Below are 13,650 nucleotides of genomic sequence, written 5' to 3'. Positions count from 1 at the left end.
GTTGGTAACCACCTCAGCAATAGTTGTATTCTGGTTGCTTTCCCATATAACAGCAAAATTGTTGAACACCTATGTCATTTGCAGTTAAATTACCATGCTGTAACAACTACATCACTATTCACGGAGGAATTTCTGACACTCTGTTTCAAATCTATGAGGGTCTGGCTAGACTCTGGATATAAGACATTTATGTAAATTTTTGGGATTTTTTTTTCAGTTAACCACCATGTTATCACAAACACAGGGCATGCAACTGACTTCATCTTATTGCCGTTTTATTGCTGTCTTAACACACTATTAACTGTTAACAGCAGCTGTGTCTGAATGGTTCAAGCCCCGGTCCCCATCTTTGAAGGAACCATTTCAAAGGCAGCAATATTTTAAGTTAATTGTGCACAATGGCAATATTTCTCCTACTACTGTTTTCCCTGTTGTCACTGTACAATGACAAACAGATTCAAAAAGATCCAATGGTCCTTTCACGGGTTGCTTGTATCAGAAGTATTGTTTCCCTTCTTTTTACAAGACAGAAAATAAACTTCACTTATCATCTTGTGTATCTGCTATGAGATTTAAGACCTTTACAAGAAATAAGTAGAAGCAGGCATAAGCTGAAAAATATGTCCCAACTTGGCAATTATACAGTGACACGTCAGATTTACCTTGTGATCCCCACGGGGGGTCTCAAACTAAAACCAGTTTCGAAAATACTAAATTAAAGGATTTCCTTAACTCTGGTTTTATTCGTTATAAGCATCTTGGATGTTTTATATATCCTTGGATTATTGATTATTTAAAAACACATTTTAATTAAAGATATTACTTTGGATTCCTTGAATTTGTCATATAAAATGAACAAGCAAATATTCACAATCATTAGCTGTAGGTTTGCACATAAAAAATGCTGAAATGTGCTCGTAAAACCTGCACAGCTGCCATGTTTAGTAACAACAAACATCAATATCGATGGAAAATGTTGAAACAACAAGATGCATGAATAAATGAGAAAGCACAAAAAGAAAATGATTCTTTACAACCATAAGAAATTAAAATAAACAAGAAAGTGCGGTTCCAGGTTCTGGTTTGGACGCACCAACACGGAGCTACCCATGCAGCCTTTCTTTCTCTCCACTGTGCTAATTAGACTAATAAACAAACAACAGGGAATAGTTCCTCAACACTGTGGAGCGAGACGCTTGATCGATACTGGATTTCATCAAATCCACTGGTATTGTTAAGTTTGTGCGTGTGCCCTCCTGCTGTTGTTAGTGCTCGCTTTGCAATCTCACCTGTTGCTCGTTCGGCTGATGAAACGAGCGCAATGACTGACGTGCTGCACTTGAAACAGGAACTTAGAGAACATAAGAAGTTTTTACAGGTCTTCACAAAACATATTAAGCTTTAATTCACTTAAATTTAATTAAAAGAAAAGACATTTTAAACTGTGAAATGAGCAAGGGAACGCTAAATAGGCTAAATGATAGACTAAAATGAATTGAGTTAAATTAATCGTAGCTGTAAACTATAGGGATAGTGCAAAGTTTTATATTTGCTTTTATTTTCTTAATCACCTTTTCATAGACACACTCATAAATTTATCAAAAGAGATCTCAGGAAAAGCATTTCTAAACAAAAAATGATAAAACACACAAATGTTTTAAGCACAAATTTCTATTTAAACTAGGATATACAGTGCACATATTCATAACACTGTCCTTATTGTGTTAAAGCCTGAGCTCTTGTCACATTTCAAGCTAGATCGACAGTGAATGCGACTTCATTGGATTAGAAATGAGTCTGATGTTCTATGACTGAGAGCATAATCTGTAATAATCACTCAAAACCAACATTTTGTGTGTGCCAGCATAAGAAGGACGATGATGAATTTCTTGAAAATCAAATCTTCCTTTTGCAAGATCAGAGACCAGTGTAATACTCTTAGAGGCATATACATTCAGTGTCTTGCTTAGTGACACTTCCGGAGGGCTGGGGGCTTGTTTACATGCAATGTGTGAGCTTTAGTATCTGAAGGATGTTGTTTCATATTCATGCCTGGGAGATATAGAAGCTGAAGAAAAAGCATGCATGCCCAGGCATGTTCTCTGGCTAAATGAGCATATAAAAAAAATATATAAATGAAAACAGTATGCAATCCAGAATAAGTCAGTAAATTCATCTCAAAGGAAAAACTACATCAGAGCGAACAGCTGATCAGCAAAATGACGAAACGCCCAGAAACCGGCGCAGAGCAGAAGCTGAAGTACAGTGTGCCTCCCTGAGTTCACTGTATCCACTGTGGAACCTTTTTCTTCTGTGGAGCCACTCAAACATTATGCAGCTAGAATTGCACTGCTTTCAATAACACAACACTGCAAATCAGTGTTAGAGGACTAAGGAGCTCATTATTAGGTTTCAGTGTAAATAAAGACAGTGAATAATATTCTTATCAGCTTGTTTAATCAGTAATTACTATTCGTTTTTATATATTTCAGTAATTTTGTATATATTTCATTTGTAAACCTGTAGCTTATACAGCAAAATTTGTTCTAACTGTCAAATTTAAATATCCTTACATTGCCAAGACTCTGCTGTCTCTGCTGTCTTGAATCAAATTTAACATTAAACTTTAACACTGAAATGTAACTACTTGGACATGGTCTTAAAAAAAGAAAAAAGAAAAGTGCTTCAAACAGACAACATTTTCATTCATTGCATTCTTTCTCAGGAAACATGACTAATTTTAAGCCCGTCAACTGAAAGTTATTCAAGTTCAAAATTTCAACCTGTGACCTTTCCGTTTCAGGACAGCCTGCCTAACTACATCAGGGAGGCAGAACAACAGGACACGAACAGACTACAGACTCGTCTTTCTTCCCTGTTATCTGAGCAACACTGCAGCCTGGAAGGAACCATGGGAAAGGGCCAGGAAAAAGGTGGGTCTATTGTCTCAGCATCCTGCTGGATGTGACTGACGCTTGCGATTTGACCAGAGGTCTTTTTTTTTTTTCGCTTTATATGATTTTCTGGAAACATCCTCTGAGAGCATCCCATTTGCAGTATAGCATTACTCATACACACACATCATATCCAAATTTGTCTACTTTAACAACTTACATTAAAATCAACATGTAAATAACCATGCAAATATATGTAAAAATGAAATGCGGAGTCACATAAAGTACTTTATTATTAATTCATTGATATGTTTGATTTTAAGGCAGATAACCTTATGAAATGTCAGTTGCATCAGCTATACTACTTTTTCCACAACCCACAAATATAACCCCACTGCTTTACCCCAAAAGAAAAGAGGGAGATTATTACAAATATGAATGTCACATTTTAAATAAATACAATATTTTCCTCTTGTTCAAAGTTATGATTCAGTAGAAATATTTTTCAAGGAAAGGACCAAAGGGAGAGTTCAACCCATAGTTCAGTCTTGGTGATTTAGTGATCTAAAAAGTTTGATGAGTGAATATCACTGTGTTCTTAAATGAGATTTGTGCTTTTTACATATTGAAGTCCATATCTCTTACTTTAAAAGCACTTCACTTTCGAGGTTTAACGTCTTATGTTCATTTGAGTGGGTTTCAGTTTTCTTCTAGAGCCCAAAGTCATGTTTAAGTGGTGATTCTAAGGTGGCTGTGTGTGTGTGACTGTTTCTACTGTTAGCCCTACGAATGAGTGTCAACCCCTTTGGGAGTACCCCCCATCTTGACCTGTGTCACGTGTGATAGGCTTCAGACCCCATGGGTAACACACTTTTGGCTACGCTATTAATAAAATGGATGGACGTATTAAACCTGAAAAACCTGTATTTGTTGTTGTTGTTTTGACCACTTGTGTCAGTTGAAACAGACTGTGACATACAGACAGGTGATAAATTAAAAAACTTGATCCGGTGGCTCTGTTATGCTGTCAGAGGCATCGGGCTCTCATGTTTTGAGTCCACTTGTCCCCTTGGAGAGACAAACCACTGCAAATCAATACTGAGACGTTCTGAGTTATCTCCCTTAGCTTATGATGAAACATTCCTGATGGGAGTGGTCTCTTCGAGAAAAAATAATGCCACCATCCACAGGGCCCAAGGGGTCATTGATGTGGTCGACGTGTGTGAAAATAATGTGAGTCATAAGCTATGACCTTTGCAGTCACCAGATTACAACCCAATTTGACATCTATGGGAGACTTTGGACCAACATATTGAGAGCACTCTTCACCATCATCACACAAATGCCAAATCAGGGAATTTAATGGATTTACAGATGTGGAGATTTGTAGACTTAGTTTCATAATGTTTAGGGTTTTTTGGGTTGTTGTTTATTTTATTTCATTTTATTTACATTTTCCACTGGTCTTTACTCTCTGCTTAGTATTTCTGCCTGCTACTTGGTGCTGAGCAGGTGCAGTGGGTTGGTGGATATTGCCAAAAACTGCATTATAAGAACAGAAGAGTTGCAGGCCAGATAACTAAACAATGAGCCGGATCTCAGTTACTTTGGTGTTATGCATTGTCTCCTGTGATCTTGCGTCCATTTCGTTATTAATAAAAAAAAAAAGTTTCTCCTCCAAGGATTCATAAATGTATCTTTATATCTAAGATAAATAACATTGTGATTAGATTTAATTGATAAATAATTAATGTGTTTTTACACTGCAGGCTGTATAAAAAAAAAAAAAAAACATTAATTACACTCATCCTTAACGTTGTATAAAAGTGGACAGTGGACATCTCAAGAAAGTCCTTTTGTGTCTCTATTCAATGTTTTCACACCAGCCAGCAGCTTTCTAAGGAATGAAATAATAAATAGACAAATGGTATTCAGCTATGACCAGTTTTCTGAGGAAGAGGTTACCATTTCTTTTCAAAACTATCACCCTGGCTGCTCACCTTTTAGCAGTATTATTCTTTAATTAACCTAAGGGGATGTTAGCGGGGCGTTAACTAAGGGAAGCAGAAGCTAATGTGATTCAGTCCTTTCAGTGACTGGCAACATTATGAAAATCCAAAATGTTTTTGTTTTTAATGTTAAGAGCTCCGCAGCATTTTACGAATCCACAAAAGCAGATGTCTGTTCGTAGTCAATAAGGCATTGAATCACAATAACAACACATATTAGAGATTTGGTTGATAGAGGAATAAATAATAATGCTGTTTATTCCAAGTAAATAACAAATGGTGCACACTTATTTGAGCTATTTAGCTTTTTCTCCTTTGTTTTCCTTTTTCATGTGTAGGAGGAAGCATAAATGCAGCATAATGTGTTTATCTAGCTAAAAATGATCTTTAATTTGCCATGTATTTGATAATTGAATCATTAAAATCAACACTGTCAATCAGTACTTTACATCTCATTAACTGAGATGCGACGCTTCACTGAGGGTGGTTTCAGCTGCAAAAGAGAATAAACACCTAAACATTTACAATGTAAGAAGAAGACGCAGATTTCACCAAACCAAATGACCAGATGTGGAACAAATTTCTAACAATTGATTTTACAGACTGTCCAGCAGTTTAAATCATTTAAAAAAGTGACTAAAACTCAGCTGTGTCACATTTAAAGTCTTGAAGTGACACTGGCTTGTTTTTCCTGATGGTAGATAAATCCAGCAGTAATGGTTCAGATAAGGGCAACACGATGTTCGACACTTCTCTGGTAATTACTCTCTGCTGGTTTCACACACATGCACTGCAAAAATGTTACCAAGTATTTATCGCTTCATTTTTTGTAAAGAGCTTCTTTTTGTCTCCAATGGTGACCATAATTTACAAAAAGAAACATCGTGTTTTATTGACTATGATTTTAAACAGACAGAGCCCATTAAGTCATCACAAAAGTGTTAAGCGAGGGCACGCAGGAAGAGCTGTTTTCCCATAGACTTCGGTACAACAGAAAGACTTTTTGCAAGCGAAAGAGTCTCCCCCTGCTGGTCATTAGAAAGAATTCAGGTTTAATTCTGTCTAATTAATTCTATCTTTCATTAAAAAAAAATGTGTGAGGTTAGAAACTACTTAGTAACCCTCTAATATCCCAACAAAGAAAGAGAAAAGAAACTGGGAATTTTCACCATTACCAACCTGGACTACTTAAAGTTGGACGAAGTTTTTAATACTGTAATAATTTGGATGATTAACGAATGAAAGTTAGATGATTTTCAGCTGTCAGTGGAATAAAGCTTTCTGCTGTGGGGAAGGGGTTATGTATATCTTTTGTGAATCTATCAATAACACTAAAAGAAAAAAGGGGCAGTCAACTCTGGAGTTCCGTTATTGATTTAAGCTAATTCTTGCCTTATGTTATTATTAATGATCAATAAAGTTTGAAAATACATTTCAAGATAACTTGAAGACAATGTAAACAACTGAAAGACATTATTGGGAAACTGCAATGTAGAAACAAAGTGCGGTTTGGCCCAAAATTGCCAAATCTATTTGATTCTGCTCCTCAAATATGATGACTCGCTACTTTGGCCTAAATTATAATACATTAAATATCAGTGGAAGACCTGGATGAATAAATAAATTGAAGGTCTTTCCATGTCCATTTTCACAAGTTTCTGATATTTTTATTTACCAAATGGTCGTATAAGGAGCGCGATCTGTGCTGAAAACAATCATTATATGCAATTTATGTCTTTTTTCTGTGAAAGCAACATGTGAAAGCCAATTTTCACTAAAAGAAATCATCAAGTGTGTTCTTGGTGGCTCATCTCTAATTCTTCTATGTGAACCTTACAGCTCAGTGCCAACTTGACCTCTACATCATAAACCTATTCATGTCAATCTGACACGTCGAGCTGATGGGAACAGATCCACTTTGCTCCTGACAGGAACAAGGGATTTGGCCATAATGAACACTCCAGTTCCTCCAGTTCCAAAGTCGAGCCAATGAGTCAGGTCTGTGGGGCCATTTGAATAATGAGAATGAGACTAACTATGTGCAATAGACACAAGAACCCAATGAATGGCCTGCCAATCACTGTTACTGATTGCTTGTCTATGTGCTGAGGAAGAGTGTGACCAACAGAGCCAATGTCAGCAGCAGCGGCAGCAGCAGAGAGGTTTCTGAACGCAGCCCTGTAGCTACTATTATCGCACCTCCATTAAAATGCTTTTGTTTTCCTTCTGTTTCACTCTCTGTGTTGTAGTTTTACTTACAGTGTTATTTTGTGTCTCCGCTCTCCGCCGCTGAATATTAATGTCCTCTATGCTAATGGCCTTACAGCAGCTGAGGTCGACCAAGCTCCTCCTCTGAATGTTAATCCGCTGCCTCATTTGCATACGCTTAAGTGTCAAATTCCCCCACAAATCACTGCAGCTGCCTCCGTACGACGAGGTCTGCGGCCCCCCCGAGCGACAGCACAGAAACAATGTGGTCACACCGTATGCATAGCATCAAATCCACATCAAAGACTGTTTAGATTGCCAGGTCACAGCGGGTTCACATTGTGTAAAATGAAGGTAATGGGATAGCAGTCAACCCCGTGCAGAAATACAGCCAGGCAGGTAATAAGTATGAATGGAGCAGGTAATAAGGTTGGGATAGAAGCAGACCCCAAGTCATCTGAGCAGCAGGACTGTTTTAGCTGCAGCACAGTTATCAGTTCAAAGGTGAGCCCTGATCCCAGACAAACACACAGGACAGGTTGTGTCGTTAGCTTTTATTCCTCCTTATTTCCATGTGTGCCTCTGGGTGCATGGCAGGTGAAACGGCTGCTACTGAGAGGGGGGATAACAAAGTTCCTCGGGATTACAAAGATAAAAGTATTTGCTTTGTTAACAAGCCATATCTGTTATCAGCATTCATGTTACAAATCAGAATTCACGGGGAACTGTTTTGAAAATCAATCATTTTCCACATTCTCAATTCAGCTTTGTTGCTTTTGTTCACACTTCACTTAATCCAACTGCTTTTTTTCTTTTTTAGTTAAAATAATCGATTTAAACAGATTACCTTTGTTGCAAATTTCCCCTCCCCTTTCGGTGTTTTCAGACAGTTTATCAACTAGAAATCATCATTAATTAATCAAAGAGAACAGTTTGCATTGCCAGTTGCAGGTCTGACATTATCATCACTGTAGTACAGCTGAAAAGATTAGTTTAATGATCTGTGATTATCAAAAATGAATCAGGCAAATATTCTGATAATAGATGAATTTTTAGCTTTCAAATCAGAGGCGACATGCTGCTTTTCTTTAAATATGTGACGATAAACAGAACAGCGTTTGGTTCTGAAGCGCTGTTTGAATTAAAAAAAAAGTGATTTATGTCAAACGAATTTAGGAGAGATTCATTATTTAAACTTAAAATGTTCTCCAGTATAATAGTTACTGGCACTACATCCATGCTCACTACAGCAAAGATGAAAGGATTAGCTCAGTATTGAAAAACTTCTACATAGTATTTAGTTACTACTTAGCTAATTAATTATTCATTTTTAAAGCAAACTGAAGCTGAAACAATACACCGATGGGACGATTTCCTTTTCTGAATTACAGTAAACTAAAGAAAAGACATTGGATGGAAATTTTTCTAATCAACTGACTGAATAATTGAGAAAGAAAACAAATGTCATGCATATATATCTGTGTGTGTGTTCTCTACCTAAAAGTGCACCTTGAAGCCAAACTAAACAAATCAATGCATATGGCTTCATTTAAGGGGTTGCAGGTAACAAACCCATAAATATGGAAATATGTACAGCCTAGAGTAAACTACAAAACAGAAGAAGAGAAACTGACAACAAACACTCTAATGCACTAAACACAACCAAAGCTGATAAAAGACGCTGCTGTACCTTTGCAGTCCATAAGGCAATACTGCATGTTAGACAGTAATCCCAAGGAATAAAAATAGTCCGTGTAATTTTATCAATTTGCTTTTCTTCCCTTGCATGAAGGTTTTTTCTATAGATTTCACTAAGTCGTACAGACTTCCTCTCAAGGTAAGTAAGTCTCCTCTAAGTGTCAAGTCGTTGAGTCCTGCGCCTGCCAGTGGGAGCTGCAGTTGCACCACGAGCCAAGCAAATTCAAACGCACACTCATGAATAAGACAACTGGAAGTATTTCTGACAGAAGACTAACTTCAGACGAATCCTTCAACACTTTTTAAAGGTGATGCCACACTGAGGCTTAGTCAGCTCCCCTATTAAAACCCTACTTAAAACGGCAGGAATGCAAACTATAGTGAGTCACTTTGGCTCGACGGTCTGCCAGCAAGCGCGATATTAAGTACGCTCGGAGCTATTCTTATTCTTAACAATGGCAGTTCTTTCACGATATTAAGCATCTTTACTCGGGTGATAATTCTGACAAGACTGCTGTTTGCAAGCTTGAAATCGTTTTGACAGGATCAACAAAATATAGCAGCAGCCCCAGTCAAATAATGTCACTTCATACTAAAATCCAGCAGAAGTAGCCAATATCGTATGCTCTTTTGGGTGATTTTACATGTTCGGTGTCATATGCTGTACATCAAAACAACAACAATAAACCCCTTCTACTTCTCACGACAGGTTAAGAAGGGTTTTCATCCTGGAGACAGTGGCCACAGACATAAAATGCAAATATGCAGTGCATAAACTGACACATTACATCTGTTCAAATCTCTCTAGCAGGTTAAAAACAAGAGATTTCATGTATACTCTATATCAGTGATCAGTGCTGACGGTACTAATCAAAAGTTAATTTAGTTTTATTACGATTTGTTAAAAAGTCTAACTACTGATCCCATAGAAATAATGTAAAAATACGGGAAGACACAGTGTCCATTTCTTTGCGTGTGATGACTTCTTGGCAGCAAAATAATGACATATTTCTGTTCATGTATGGCTCATATAACACATGAATATTTCTTTAATTGGTGTAGTAGGATTCCCTTATGCAAAGGGAACAGTTCATTCTTTTTTTATATAGTTTTAATAAGGTCAGAAGAAGACAAAGACGCATATTTAAAGGAAGAAATAACACATTTTTGGCAATTATTCTTAGAGCAGTGTCATCTGTGGGCTTCCAACCAATACATCTTCAAAACTAAAAAAAACTCCCTCCATAAAACAGCAGTTAACTATTCGCAGTTTGGCTATTAAACTCTGAAGGACATGGATCCGCAAAATCTGCTAGCAGCAAAATCTCGATAAAATATTCCTTAAACTATCCAGCAGGACAATTTGGCTGTATTCTTTTAATGGAATTCACTTTCTTTTGAGAGGGAGAGCGACATCCCAAACTTCCTGTTTTGTAACAACACCAGCATGACCCTGCACTGCTCTTGTTTCTAAATGTGTTCTGACTTTTAAAGTTGTCTTGGAGGAGATGGACTGAGTAGCAAGCAGCCCAGTGATAAAACAAGCAATAGAATGACCCTTCAGGCACGCATCATCATCATTAGGACACCAGCACCGGCTAACCGCGCTTTACAGGAAGTAAAAGGCTCCAGTGAGTCTGCTTGATGAAGAATGCATAATATTTCCACTCTCAGTCTTAGTTAAGGCAAAATAGACATTATGCTGTATATGTAGATTTGTAGAGGGAGATTTCTTTTACAACCTTTTTCCTTTACCACGTATACAATAAGTTTTTTTTTTTCTTCTTAAATGACAGCGGCTACTTTGCATTCATAAGGATAATTACTATATAATTTTGTTAAAAGCCTGAGCTGAGCTGCGTTACACATCTGGATGCAAACAAATTGCAAAACTCGAACCATTTATTTCGCTACTATAAGACACTACTCCTTCCTCATTACATTCACCACCTGCATTTTAATTGAACAATAAGAACGTCACAAAAGAGAAGACATATGATACACCCTCACCATGGAGTAAAGTGAGAAAAAAGATGAAGTAGGAAGCGAACATACAATGAACACCGACAGAAAAAAAAAGCAACTAATTATGTTATCATGAAATTATATAATTTAGTCTGAGGAGAGGTAATGGTGTAAATTGCTATGTGCCTATACAGTGTGTCTATATTCTCAATGCCATGTTTGTCCGGGCTGTATACGAGTCCGGCGTTGCTTTAAAACAAATGTCTTGTAATGTCTGTGTATGAATCTGAGATTGCTCATGTGTAAGTGCGTGTGCCGTTTGGTGCGTGTGCATATGTGTGGTACAGGAGTTGAGGTCCACTGGGGTTTGGACCACTCCGTATGAATAATGCATCAGACTGGGCCATTGCATCTCAGCAACATTGCCTTGGTCTGCTTAAAGTTGCAAGTTCCTCTTTAGGAAAGTCAGCACCATTCTGCAAGCTGCTGCAGTAACTCAGCCGGCTTTGAAGGTTTTTCTAAAATAACAGTAAAAACATCACATGAAATAATTTAATGGGCATGTTTCTCAGTTTAAAATGTCTCGTGGGATTCAAATTCTAGTCTAAAAGCTTCAAAAGGCAACAAAAAGTCAAATTATTTAAAACAGTAAATATTTAGAGGTAAAACTGTTAGTTGCTTGGTTGACAAATAGCAATTAATTACTTTAAATATCTTCCAGCTTCTCAAATGTTGTTTGTCTGTTTTTTCTTAACATTTTGTGATAGTAAACTGAAGATCTTTGGGGTATTAGACTGTGGGTCAAAAAAACATGGCATTTTTAAGAGGTTACTTTGAGCTCTGGGGAACTGTAATGAGAGTTTTTTTCTAAATTCTAACATACCACTGATGGAATTATTCAGTCAACTAAAAAGTACTGGTAAAAGAAAGTATATTTATGACAATTTTTTTTTTGCTTGAGCCGTAATATTTATATTTACAAATGTGTAGCCAGGCTATTAAAAGATGATATTTATCGTATTTAGCTTTTTTGCTCCTCTAATGATTGTTTGCGAGGAGAACTTGACATGTTGGATGAACTTTTTATCTGCAGATTTACACATTTGTGATTACAGAACAGATGCTGAAGACAGCTGCTCCCAATACAGTACAACTCAGAAAGGGATCACCAAAGGTTCAGTCTGAATGACACTGTATGCCACACACACTTAGCACCCAATGAGATGAAGCATCAGCAGACTGACATGAAATGAATTCACCCCATGCAATCATAAATGTGCAATCAGGGCCACTTTCATTCACAAAATCTAATCCGCAGTGATGAATCTGTGTCCTGAACAGGCAGACCAGAAACTCTCCACTTCAGTGGACAAACTCTACTCCACTCCACATGGAAGAAACATATGCAAATATGCAAACACCAGGCAAAATGTAAATGTATGCAAATTAATTAAATCCAATGAAAAGGCTACTTTGCCTCAGTCTGCATAGCCTATTTGAATAGTCTTTGTGGACTTCTTAGATTTTCTGGGATTTTTTTCAAACTTTGTTATGATTAGCCTTTACGTAACTTTCTCTTAGAAATGTGCCACATTTTAGAACCACAATCACAGCCGTGATTTAGCTTGGTGCCCTGATTAAAAGATTTAAACTGGAGACCTCAAATGTTTAAAGTCTACTTTTGCTGATTTTCTTACTTTTATTATTACAGCTCATCCCAACCTCAGGTGACTTACTTGGGTGACAGTAAAGCCGCGAATTTTTAACAGGTTAATTGGCCACGTGAAAGCAAAAGGACCTCCTCCACAAATCAGCATTTCCCAACTTCAAATTAAAATTTTAGGACTAGAACAATTTACTTCTGAGGACGCCTATTTCTTGTAACGTAGACTACAGACAGAGCCTGTTTACTTTCACCTTAGGAATGTTTGGTACTTTGGCATTATATCCGTATCTCCTGACTGACGGACCTTCTCGGCTCATCTTTCTCTCCCGGACCGGCATCTCGTCCCTCCTCTCCAACCCGCCACCCTCTTACCGGTACCTCGACCTAAACGGGACCGTGTGGCGGTTACGTCCGGCCGGCTCACCTCTGTGCGCGCCTGCAGCCGCTTGTTCATCTCGTAGATCCGATACTCGGGCTGGATCATGTAGGGCGAGTGTCTCCTGTAAAAGGGTCCGAAGGGAGAAGAGTAGAACGGGTCGTGGGTTGGGTTGGACATGGTGGCTCCTGGCGAGGCGCACGGCGCGATTTCAACATCCAGCGGGCACAGCAGCGCACATGGGAGTGCGATGCTCTCCGAAGACCCCCAGTTGGAAGCAGCCGCTGTCGAGGCTGAGCTGCACTCTGCAAGTTGGCCTGCCTAGTTCGCTGCTATAGCGTGGTGCTGGAGGAGGGAGGAGGGAGGAAGGGGAGCAGGAGAGGAGGGGGAGGAACGGTGGGTAGGAGGGGGGACAGAATTGAAGGGGGAGGAGGGAAGTCGTTTCCTGTTCCCTCAAGACCTACACTCAGTTTTGCACTCTTGCAAAGTTCAAGTAAGATCTCTATGTTCATGTGTGTATGTGTTTCGTTATTTCCTCTCGTAAGTAATTCTGCGCATGTTATTAACAAAAAAGCTCTATTCTTTACCTAATATTAAAATATTTCTTCAAAGTATTTCCCAACGTATCAGATTTTAAGTATGCCTGCCAACACTGGCTGAATAAAGCCTAGTGCTGGTAGGATTCAGATGCATGAAGCAATGCATGGGCATCAGTTGCAACAACAGTGCAAAGGCAGGGTATTTAAAGCATGCTTCACACACAGAGGTAGTAAAGAGAAATCTAAAGAATATAAGACACTAAATTTAAAGCAAAAACGAGCGAAATTTAGAGTT

General features: G+C 38.1%; 1 protein-coding gene across 4 annotated transcripts in view; it reads right to left on the bottom strand.

The window, feature by feature from the left end:
* Nucleotides 1-13,144, bottom strand: part of ldb2a (LIM domain binding 2a) — a 102,897-nt gene extending 89,753 nt beyond the window's left edge. For 2 of the 4 annotated variants that reach the window (XM_040010339.1, XM_040010340.1), the window contains exon 1: nt 12,865-13,144. In XM_040010339.1, coding sequence (XP_039866273.1) covers nt 12,865-12,996 — 132 coding nt within the window. In that variant the 5' untranslated portion in view covers nt 12,997-13,144. The remainder of the gene's footprint in view (nt 1-12,864) is intronic. The other 2 variants (XM_040010337.1, XM_040010338.1) reach the window with 1 other exon arrangement.
* Nucleotides 13,145-13,650: the final 506 nt, after the last annotated feature.

The sequence above is a fragment of the Simochromis diagramma genome, unplaced genomic scaffold (assembly GCF_900408965.1).
Source record: "Simochromis diagramma unplaced genomic scaffold, fSimDia1.1 OVJJ01000585.1, whole genome shotgun sequence".
Classification (NCBI taxonomy): Eukaryota; Metazoa; Chordata; class Actinopteri; order Cichliformes; family Cichlidae; genus Simochromis; species Simochromis diagramma.
The sequence above is the reverse complement of the archived record's forward strand: the minus strand, read 5'-3'. Positions and strand labels throughout refer to the sequence as shown.